This window comes from Heterocephalus glaber, unplaced genomic scaffold (genome assembly GCF_053883595.1).
Source record: "Heterocephalus glaber isolate CG9 unplaced genomic scaffold, H.glaber_assembly_v1.0 deba00001610, whole genome shotgun sequence".
Lineage (NCBI taxonomy): Eukaryota > Metazoa > Chordata > Mammalia > Rodentia > Bathyergidae > Heterocephalus > Heterocephalus glaber.
This window is the reverse complement of record NW_028258381.1, coordinates 7,911,859-7,924,178: the sequence shown is the minus strand read 5'-3', so window position 1 is coordinate 7,924,178 and position 12,320 is coordinate 7,911,859. Positions and strand designations below refer to the sequence as shown.

The 12,320-nt window shown below is 33.0% G+C and overlaps 1 protein-coding gene and 1 long non-coding RNA gene across 2 annotated transcripts in view; one reads left to right on the top strand and one right to left on the bottom strand.

The window, feature by feature from the left end:
- The window catches only part of LOC147822595 (uncharacterized), a 51,260-nt gene extending 49,321 nt beyond the window's left edge, over positions 1–1,939 (top strand). Inside the window, exon 4 of the mRNA XM_087196029.1 lies at positions 661–1,939. Within this exon, the coding sequence (XP_087052155.1) occupies positions 661–743 (83 nt within the window). The 3' untranslated portion in view covers positions 744–1,939. The remainder of the gene's footprint in view (positions 1–660) is intronic.
- LOC147822594 (uncharacterized) overlaps positions 1–12,320 on the bottom strand; it is a 23,248-nt gene extending 10,928 nt beyond the window's left edge. Inside the window, exon 1 of the long non-coding RNA XR_015445401.1 lies at positions 3,930–12,320. This is a non-coding gene — a long non-coding RNA (uncharacterized LOC147822594). The remainder of the gene's footprint in view (positions 1–3,929) is intronic.

The following is a 12,320-nucleotide window of genomic DNA, read 5'->3' as shown; positions in this document are numbered from 1 at the left end:
TTCCTGAGAAGGACATCAGCCTTTCAAGTAGTGTAGAAGGTTTTTTCCAACTAGGAACCCTGAGAAATCTCTAAAATTCATTCACAAAGAAATTAAGGCAAATATATTTAAATACGTTGGGTGGGATAAAGAAAAGGGAGAGCAAAAGCAAAGAAAGGTAAGAAAGGAGGGAAGGAAGTTGGAAAGAGAGAGAAGTGAAGGAGGCGGCTGTGAATTACCAATTCATGGATATGGCACTCAGTCTTTTAAAACAGATTTGTCTTTTCTTCCCCCTCCCCAAATCTTGTGCGCCTTAAAGCCTTTTATAAACTGAGCATAAACTTAAAGTTCAGTGCTTTTTTCACATAAAATGGTCCTGATTCTTCTACAATCCGTTCCAATCTGTCACCTTCCTCAAGTCTTCTGGTTTTAATTTTTTCTCATTTCCTACTTGTTTTTAGTGCCAGAAAGACCAGTGTTTGACTCAAAACGCATGTTTTATACCTACAAAAACCAAATGTTTTATAGCTTAATTTATCATAGTTCTTTCAAAATGTCTTTAAAATGCATTTAAGTAGCTACCCAGACTCATCAAAACGGGGAGGGGAGGATCAAAGAAATAATCTGTCATATGTATGGTGGTTATCACAATTTTAGGTTTCCCCATTTTTAAAAATGCAGGTACACAATTTCTCAACCTCACCCTCCCAATGCAAGGAGCTGAGAGAGGTGCCAGAGTCCAGCGTCGTCGTTTTCAACTATAAGCAACGTGTGACTTCTATTAAAGCACAAACAATGCTTGGGTTTTTCAGTTCTTCTTAAAACTGAGAGGAGGGGCTGTGGCACTGCTGGAAGCGACTCCACTTGTCTGTGTCCTCTCCTCGTTGCAAATACACCGGTCCGAGCGCAGCAGTCAGCAGCAGGAGTCTTCTGGCGCAGCTGGAGCCCCAGGGTCGCCAAGCCCCAGGGGCCAGCAAATCTGCCCTTTCTTCCCACCCTGGCCCGCAGAGTCCTCTCACCTTTCTCTTTCCAGTCACCCTCCCCTTTAGCCAACACGTCGACACCTCCTTTCTAGAAGTCGAGCCATTCCAAAGGCTGAAGTCTCACTAATTAGCTTTTTACATTTGTCGTGTATTCTCCAAGAACAAAAAGAAACCCTCGCTTTTACCATTAAGACAAAAGCATTGGGCACACTTTGGTATTTTTACTTAATTTTCATATACACTTCATTTGTAATTTGAAATCTTTATCAGTGAGACACCAGAACCTTCTAAATGTAAGATAAGTAAGGTCAAGGGGCGAGGGAGAATCAGAAGAACCCAGGAAAACGACTGCCCCCAGCCCGACCAGGCCATGTCTAAAATGGAGCCGTCTTCAAACAAACCCGGCACCGTCCTATCATCCGTCCGATCGCAGAGCCACCGAAGACGAGCCACCAGAGCAGCGCGGCCAGCTACTTCGGAGCACTGGGAGGGCCGTCGGCGCGAGGGTGCACGCGCGCCGCGCGGTTTGGGGGTCACCGCCGTCCTGGAGTGATCTTTCCCGCTTCAACGCTGCCGACCGCACGTCGGGGTAACATTTCCAGGTTCCCCCCACTGCCCTTCAGTAAGCTGCCTAGTAATGACTTTCTTCACATTCTTAAAACATGGACTCAAAGGAAAGGAGTACCCGACTTAAGAGTTGGTCACTTCAGGGTATGGGGGCACTTTGTTTTTGTTTCCAAAATAAAAAATCGGTTCCCATCCATTTTCTTATCTGGAGGGGGGAAAAAATGCTCTGGCTTAACAACAATTGTTCTCTTCAAAATATTTCAGTTGTAAGAACTCCTAAAACTTTCTTTTAAGTATCTTCTGAACACATTCCTCCCGGAATAATGAAGTAAAATTGTGGGAATTTTGTGGAACAGATTAGCACAAATTTTCAGCTTTCTATTAAAATTGCCTTTCTGTTTTAAAAACAAGTATTTGCAAATATTTTCTTTTTTTGAGTCAGCTATATTCCAACAAAGTATTTACAGAAACAAAACTCACATGAAACAGACATGAAGACCACCATTTTGGGGAAAACACCTTTTTTTTTAACAAACTGGAATAGCAAAAACTAATGTATTCAGATTTTCTCCCAATAAAAAAATTAAAATTTTACAAATTCTCCAAATATTTTCTGCACTCTGCTCATAAATACTTTAAGTGATCTTAAATTTAACAGGTTAGGAAAATTATGTAGTAAGAAGCTTTACATTATTTTGCTCAGAATAACACAAAAGGCAATATTTCTCAACCTGTATCACTTGAACATGTACATTTCATAATTTAAAGATCTTTTTGAAGTAAATATTGTAAGGGGGGACACTAATGTAAATATACAATTCATTCTCCCTCCTCTAAAGCTGTGAATAAAAGTTTGTTCTTTAAAACTTTCTCTCATCAGAGGAAATAATCCACTGAAAGAACAGCATGGACTGTTTCCCAGGTATTGTTTTAATATTTACATTATGACTTTATTCGAAGAGAGGTGTATCATATATAGGAAGGAAAAGAACAGTGGGAGAGTTTAAAAAAAAAAAAAGAAGAAAGAAAAGAAATCATCAGGCTTTAAAGATTCCTGGGTGGGAAGCAAATATGTGGAGAGAAAAAACGTTCAGCTAGAAACTGAGGCCAGAGTTCTGGCACTGGCTTCAGTTTCCTCATCAACAAAGTGAGGAGACTGCATCAGTTTCAAAGTCTTCCAGTTTAAAAAAAAAAAAAAAAAGTCATCTCTAGAAATAACCCTTCCTTTGCTGAAAGTAGTGCCTCTCCTTTCCAACTCCTATTTAATCACAAGGAAACACAGACATGAAACTTTATTGCAGTCGCTTAACACATTGGTGCTAACATTATTTCCCAAAAGAAAAGAACAATGTCTTTGGACTGCCCCAGAAAAGAATCATAATCAATAATAAGGGAAACTAGTTGGTATATTAAAATGATGACAGCAACTTTTGAGAATCTTCTTTTTCATGATACTCAGTATCATTTCCATGCTAACAGATTCACTCTAGAAAAAAAGTATGCATCAAATGGCAATAACAGTACCTATTATGATTCCCTCCATTAAATTTTTTATCCTTACTGCTTTCCTCTGGCTATTCAGTTATTTGATAAACTTAATAGGATAACATCATTTTATGGGTAGCTATGAGGGCTCGAAAACTTTGCCATATCACAACTCTTACGTTTTTTCAAATTAGTACTAGTCAAGAGATAAGTTAAAGTATTAAATTCATCAGGGCAAAATCGAAGTAATCATTATTATCAAATAAAACTGTCACTGAAAAATATATAAGTTAATTTCAGTGATTATAAGAAAATACATGTCAAAAGTCTAAGTTTTAAATGTTATAAGTTGCAATGATTCAGTTTTACAGTAATATAATAGGGAGCAAATTTTGATATGTGTACATAAAAAGCTATACAAATGAAGCTTCCTGGATTAGGCAGATTACCTCAAGAGTCTAATACGTTGTGCTATTTATGTTATGGTGAATTATTTGAAAACAGTAAAGTGTCTCTATCTTTAATTCAACAGATATTTAACAGTGCCTATTGGGAATTTTAAAAATTTAAATAAGAATAAGTCATGAATACTTTTCATTCATCTCCACAACCACTTAGATACTGTTATCTATCTAGTTTGAGTTACTGAAAAGGGAATTACAAAATCCAATACTGCTAAAATTAAGGGAAAAAGGCATCAATTAGAAGATACTACCCACAAAATTCTAGTGGGAATATCAGTTTTACAGATGGTGTGATGTAGATGGAGGATACAGTGAGACATGCTGACCATCTTGCCTAAGGGGAAAGTCAAAACAGAGAATTCCTGAGAATCTCTCAAGTTCTCTCAGATGTCTGTCATGATCTTTTAACATTAGTTAAGTAAAATATTTAATTTTAAAAAAACAGAATAACCTGGGGCTGATGAAACCTGGTTGAATGACCTCATCGTCTTCTGAAGAACCTAGAATCAGAGAGCTCAAGTCAGTACTACATTAATTGCCTATTTAATTGCCTCTTCTTCAGCTTAATGGCTCATTAGAAAGTAATAAAATACCCAGGTTTTGACTCTGAAATGACCTGTAAACTTTCTTTTTACAATTTTAAGAGTCACCTAGCAAAATTAGATAACCAATTGGTATAAACTTGCCTTTTATTTCTATTAAAGGACAGTGCTTTAAAAAACATTTAAAACAAGAACATTAAATGTAAAGATCACAACTCATAAACAATAGTTTAAATTTCTGATAAATTTAATTTTACAGTGTAATTCAAGAATCCCAAGATTTCTCCACTACAAATAAAATCTACCTAACCTACAATACTGTGTTCTTTGATGAACCTGACTATTCTCTTCAGATGTATTATAGATGATAAATCATGACAAATTAATTATGGTACTATACCACTGACACTGGGTCTGTTACATTCAAATGCTTTTTGAGAGAAAATTACTCAAATACTAATCCATTTAATGAGTAAAGCCAGATTTTAAAAAGCAACACTAGTTTCCATTTTAAAAATACAGTGATATTTCTAGTAGATCTACTAGCAGATGCCACAACACAATGACACTTAGAAGAAGCCACCCAGTAATAGCACTTGGAAGGGAAACTCCTTGGGCTCTGAATAATTTTTACCCTTGGATTTGGAAAACAGATTGGTCTAAACATGCATCCACTCACCTGCTACCACACAGGGTTGTCTTTCTTTTCTTAACTAAATTTTAGAGCCTGAATCTAACATATACATTTTTCAACAAGATTATTATGTGTGAATTCTTTAAGCTGTAATTTAATTTCTTCTCAAAAGGAAATGGAAGCTTTTCCAAGTGCAGAGTTCTACTGACTGTTGACCCAAGAATCTTCTTACAAAGGATGACAATCCCACTGAGTAAGATTTGAAAAGAATAGAGGAAAAATGTGAACAAAAGACACATGAACCTCTTATACATTAAATCCTTCAGTTATCCTGTTTACAACCAAAAGACACAATAACAAACCCTAACTTTAATAAAATTCATTATTAAAATTTATTGAAATAGAGCTTTCCTTTATATTGAGGGTAAATCAAGTTTTATTTTGCACATTTGGTTTATATGTGTATTTAAATACTATGCATAAATATTGCAACAAAACCTTAGCTTATGCTTTTTATTCAAAGAGCCCACAACCTATGCTTAATCCTACTACTTATATTTACAGAAAAGTTCAAACCAACATTTTAAAAGATGTGTGAACATAATAGATAAGATTTGGTTAAAAAAAAATTTCAAATAATTTGGATGAATTAAGTGAGAAATTTAATAAACTCAACCAACATAAGAGCTGGCTAAAAAATGTTATTTAATTCAAGAACAATAATCTTTTGGTGTTTAAAAATAGCCAGTCAACTGGAATGATAAAGACGTTAGGATTTTTTACTATCCAAATATATAGTTTCAGTACTATCATCCCTTTAAAGCCAGGCGTGGCATCTCATGCCTGTAATCCCAATACTTAGGAGGCTGAGGCAGAAGGGTTGCTGTGAGTTCAAGGCCAGCCTGATCTACTTAGAGACCCTGACTCAAAAAAAAGGAAAAGGAAAATGGAATTATTTTATAGACAGTTCATGTACTTTACTGGTTTAAGTGGTTTTGTTTGTTTTAGAGGTGCTGGGGATAGATCCCAAGGCTTTCCACATGGCACTCCACCACTAAGCTATATTCCCAGCCCATATTTCATTCATTGTCTAAAATTTTCAAAAACAAGAGTTGGTAAACAGAATTAGGTTTAAATACAAGTATTACAATCCATCTATCTAATATTTACTGAACTATAATAGGAATAAAGACAGGTAAATGATTTTTTTTCTTTGTACTAACCCAGGGCCTTGCACATGCTAGGCAAGTGCTCTCTACCACTGAGCTACATCCCCAAGCCTTTTCAGTTTTGAGATGGGGTCTTGCTAAATGTCCAAACTGACCTTGTGCTTGGAATTATACTGCCTCAGCCTTTCGAGTAATTGCGATTACAGGTGTGTGCTGGCACACTGACAATTATTTACAATTTAAATATTGATATCCATGTGACCACCTTTGAAGTAGTAAAAATTTAAATAATTATTTAAATGCATGGATTCTCCTAAAACATTCATATTTCATACATGGGTTTTTTATTTCATATAATTTTCAGTCACTTTTATTAGAAATTAAAACTGTGAAATCCTGGAATAGATTTCTCTGCTCATTCAATAAATTAGTTCTTGTTGCTCATTTAGAACTTCATGTTGAGCTCTTTTTCTTACTGCTTCATGCTAAATACAATTATGTAGTACTGTGTAATACTTTAAACAGCCCATGAACACGTTCTGTCTCCCAACTTGACTCTATGCTCTGTGGTGGCACAGACTGTTGAATGTTTAGCCCATTTTTGTAATCCTAGCATTCTTTAGTGTTAAATGTTTTGTTTTGTTGTTGTTATTGTTTTGCATTATGAAAATTGAGCCCAGGACTTTCACACTGAGCTTCATGCTACAACCCCAGCCCTTTTTTTGCTTTTTTGAGACAGGTCTTGCTAAGTCACTAAATTTCCATGCTGAGCAGAAACTTGCAATCCTCCTGCTTCAGCCTCTCAGAGTAGTAGACATTCACCAATACCCCTGGCTACAATATTTTTTTTTTAATGAATCAATAACTTAATTTCTGTAGCTGGTTCTATAATCTCTACAATGGCTTTTATGGAGGAAAGAAAAGGAAAGGACTTGTTTATAAAACTTTTATTAAAATGTTTTCACAAGAAAAAAATGTAATAGGTACCTGATCATCTGAGTACTGAAATATAAAATATATACATATAAAATAATTCTAATTTTATTATAAGTATATAGGGGCTGGGATGTAGCTCAGTGATAGTTATTACTGTAAATAATTTTATTCAGTCAAAAACTGACAAACTTTTAAGCCCAGAGAATTAAATAATAAAAATAAACTACTAAATATTATTCAGAACTTTATTTCAACTCGATTTATATTTTGTAACTTTTATTTCTAATACTAATAAAATGCAAGTTAATCCCCAGTACCAAAAAAAAAAAAATGCAAGTTAAAGTCAATAAAATATGATTTAGCAATCAAGAATAAAATTCACCAAAAGAAAACTTACATCATTACTTCTCATTACTGTAATTTCTCAACATTTGGTACTTTAAATTCATTTTTCTTTCTATTACCAGTGTTTAAAAAAAATAACGTAATTGCAAAGGACATTATAATTTACTAAATATTCACATTATAGTTGTAACAAAAATGAATCTACAGTATGTCTCAACTACCACTGTACTAAGTACATTCTTTGGAAAGCAAAGCAGACAATAATGTAATTTTTCTTTTTTAGAAAAACAGCTAGGGAAAAAGTTTTTAAATGACACTACTGTACTTAAAACCATATAGCAAACATTCTACAAAGTAAAACCTAAATCATAATTCTTATTTACATCAACTATAACTTAAAATATATACATGTATCAAATAAAATATTAGGTGTGAAAATTCAACACTGAAGTGAACATGGGTGCTTTTAAAATTTTTTCTGTCTTCTAAAAGAATGCTTAATGTGAATTAAAACCTTACTGTAATTATTCTTGCAAATTAGTCAACAGATTAAATTCAAATGCTGCTTAAACAAAATCAGGGTAAGTTATTTTGCAATTTACTAAACTTCCTACTGTAATTACAGGTATAACTGGACTGTTGTTATACTGTTTTGATTATATATAGGTAAAAAGTAAGCTATGAAAAAGTAAATTAACACAAATATTTACATGTGATTTTATTCAACTAAATACTTACATTATGGGTGTTATACAACAGGAAGCTTCATATTTGGTATAACATTTTGAAAAGTATTTTGAGAATTGAGAATTACATATTACTTTAGGAAAAAATATTTCCAAGTTGCATCTTTTTTCTAGTTACAAAGTATATGATTTAACTTATATGAAACCACCTGAGGGTAATATTTGTAATAATGCTGAATCACAAAAATGAACTTCCTCATTTTACAAATTGAAATATTATTGGTTTCAATGTAAGATATAAGTAGCTTTTGTCATTGTGTTCAAAAAAATTTTACTCTAGAAAATAAAAACTTCAATGAATAACAACCTCAGCCAACTAACATACTGTCAAGATTATGTGAAGGCAATGATGATGGAGCAAATGTTAATTGATAAACACATTTCTTTAACTTAAATATAAACAGCACAGTTGAACCACAACACAACTGAGCCACAGCTAATGCAAATGTCTGCATTTTCCAAGTGTGAGACAAGTTTTATATAACAAAGCTCATAGATGAATCATCGCTTACATTGTCTTAAAAAGAAGAAAGATTTTAAAAGCAATAGTGGTTTAAATTTTTTAAAGTATCAGAATATTCCTCTTTATAAAGCTAATCACACATACTTTGAAGGCCCACCATAATTCTCAGATAAAAACTTTAAAATAGCTTCTGGATATATTAAAAATGATACCAAGTAAAACATTACAATAATAAAAAAATTTAGTTATGGACATTTTAAGTTTTAATATAACACTGTTAAAAATTTAAAACTTTTATTATTAGAGATATAACAGAACTTTCAGTGCATTCTAAATATATTCAGTAAACATTTTTAAAAACATCTTAGTATAGAGATGTTCATCTTTACATCACCAACAGTGACCCAGTGGTGTAATGTGATACACCATTTTAACAGCAAAGGAGATTAACCCAATAGTGTTTTTAAAAGCTACAACTTACATATTTTTTTCTGAAAGTTTAAATACAACAACACTAAGGTCTATTTTTAACCTATAGAATCATTTTACTTAAAATGTTTCTGAAAAGTCTAAACAATGCATGAAAGTATCAGAAAAATATAAAAGTATTTCAGCTCTTGCATTCCCATATACATTGGTAAAAGAAACAGTAATTTGAAAATATCTAGAAATTTTAAAATGTGTTTTTCTACCATTAAAACTGGTCACTCAACACTAAGTTCTTTTTTCTACATAATTAAGCTTTTGTTCAGCCATAAAAAAACTAGAAACTGATTGCTTGAAAATGAGCTGCATGCCCTTTGTCCTGGTTTGTCACCTTTGACCCTTAATTTGATGATCCTGCATATCAACCCATTCTATTTTTAGTAAAATAATGTCAAAATTCTATACTTAAAATAGTACTTTTTACTGAAATATTAAATGTATTACATTTCTTTTCAGGTAATTTCTACAATTATTTCATATCAGTGTTCATCTCACACAATGTAGGGCGCAATATATAACTGTGAGAAATGAAAGCTTGTGGTGAGTTCAGCTGTGAATAGAAAATTTCCCAAAAGTGCTAGGTCAAGATCATTACAGATTCAAAACTTCTATTCTTTACACAGAAAACTGTATATATCGTTTCTAAGTGGAATTTGTTTCATGTGTAATTTCTAATTTGGCTATGTTTGATAATTTCAAACCAACATCAAAATATGAACCTAAATCAAAAACTGAAAACATGAAAGTTTATACTCCACCTTATTGCAGTATCAACTAAAATTAGTTCTTGAGTAACTCATTAGATGCTTAAACCTGTTTAAAAATCCTTGTCATCATCTGCAAATGGCAGCTTTCAAAGAAAAAGAAAATGTCTAGCATTGATCCTATTGATTTTACTGATATTATTCAAAATCAATGTTGTACAGTAAATCAATGTACTTCCAAGATAAAATTTCTCTACCATAATTTCTAGATGATTGCAATGCAATATGGTAGTTTTTTAATTAAGTAAAAAATATATGAAATACATAATCTCCACCATCATGACGCTACTTGAACCTCAATACAATTTCCACAGTTTTCAGTTAGACTTAGCAGTGGCCAATATGGCTGTCTTGATTCAGCACTATGGTCAGCGACTTCATAGACTCACTGTCAGATTCAACACAATACTATTGTACACATATGTAATGGGCAAGTTTCTCGGCCCAATGTAATTCTATATATGACATATTTCTAGATATATTTGTATCAATCAACCTGAACGTAAAGAATTTTCATTGTTCTGCTTGGCAATCTAGAAATTTTACTTTGTAGTTCATTGAAAATAGTACTGATTCATAAAGAAAAATTTTAAAAGGCAAGAAAATTAGATACTAAGTACACGTTTAAAACATTTAAACATAAAATTTTGAGCATCTGAAAACTTCAAAAGAAAATTAAATTGTACCAAATACCACCAAATAAGAAAAGCCTTCAGCTGACCAAAAACCTTAATGTCCCTTTTATAATCAATGGCTTTAATTACTTACAAGCTGATTCATCTCTGTATTCCCACTTTTCTTTTTCCTCAATCAGGTCAACTATAGATTAACATTTATAAGTCATTTCCTCACCTAAGTTTGCTAATATAGTCCCCATAGCTGTGCATAGCACTTCAATTATTTTAAAGACATCAGTCCTTTACTAAACCTAAAGACTGTTATACATACATGTTTTATTTACTAACTTATTTTCTCCTTAATCATGATTTTTGTAAATTATGATAGCTGTGGGTTATAAATTCCAAAAGTGACATCAGATAACAAGCATTATTGATGTTTCAGATAGGTAATATCTGCTTAATTTTTTCTTTCTTCAGAATCAACACAGAAACAATTCTGTATTAACTAAAATTCTGGTGGCTTTTTGTAACTTACATGTGCAACACTCTTTAAAATAAGTCACTTTAAAAACGTTTGAACACAACCATTTTAAATCAATCTGCTTCATTTACAAAGTGGAAGATTGATCATATTTTCCCCTATTAACCAGTCAACTTTATATTGGAAATCCTGATTAATTCCACAACAATTTTCATTCTTTGTGAAGTAAGACTGGTCACAGAACATACATAATAAGACATGCTGCAATCTGAAAAGAATAGAAATATAATCATTGAATCATATGGTTCCGGATCTATAGAGAAGTACCTACTAATAGTTCCAATAACTGCTATGCATTACAAATTGATTCAATTTCTTAAATCCATATATCGTATCATCACAAAATGGTTAGCTGTTATTTGTAAAACAGAAAAATCTAATAAAACTTATTGATATATTGTTCCCCTTCCCTTAAATATTAGAAAGAGGCCTTGTGTTGGTTTAATTTCTAAAGCTCTTTAGGAAATTAGGCACACTGGATTGCAATATTGCATTCATGGGATGATAAGTAGAGAAACAAAAACTGCCCCCGAAAAATGGACATGGGTCTAATATTAACCTAAATGGAAAACTGGCTATTACATGTTCTTTTGCTAATTTATAGGCTAATTCCCCTATCAAATCCATGCAAATCCACAGCAGAAAAAAAAGACAACTTCACAATAAATTTGTATTTTCAAATCACACAAATTGGCATGCATTTCCAAGAACTCAGTCTTAACTTTTAAGCTTAAATAAAATTGTTTTGTGATTTATTGCTGGACCTGAAATTTTGTTTTTACAAAGCGTTTTTGCATTACCAGCTACCTAAAAATGGTAATCTGTACCAAGAAATGAAACACGAAGATTTTGATCAGGCTAAAAAATCACTTTATACCTTTCCAGCAATGCTGTTTCCAATTCATTCTAATATCAGTTGTCATATGTAATTTTCACTTCCATAATATTTGGGATGAAGAAAAAAACAACATAATGTATTTTCTCTTGTATTAATGACTGTACGGATAACCCCAACATGTATTTTCTCTTGTATTAATAATTGTAGGTATAAAAATTTTCACCGGAGGATTTAGGTCTCTGAACAATAATACTGACTGGTAACTTACAAACCTATGGATCAAACAGAAAGAACTGAAGAGAACTCCGGGAAACATAGGCACCTAAGATCTCATCCTGCTACAGGAAACAATTCAAAATGGCGGACGACTTACTTACATTTAAGAAATTTCCGCACTGAGAGCACTAAATACATACTGTAAGATGTTACTCGAAAAACACTCAACATTTAACAACATGAGATTTATTCTTAAAGTTTTTTGGAGTACAAATTCTCGTAAAACACCCAGGCGCAGTGTTCCAGTAGTCAGTCAATGCTTCTGCAAATGTGTCACTTCTTTGGTTTCTTCCTTTTCGAAAATCACCTAAATCCAAGCGCATTTTCCCTCTGTTGTCCTCCAATCCTTAATTTTAATTCATGAATTTACACCACAGATGCCGAAGCGAAAGGATCCCCGTCGCCTGCCTTCCCGGTACAAAGCGGCAGCGTCGGCCAAGCGCGCGTAGGACAGGTGCGGCCGCCCCCTAGCGGCGCATCCC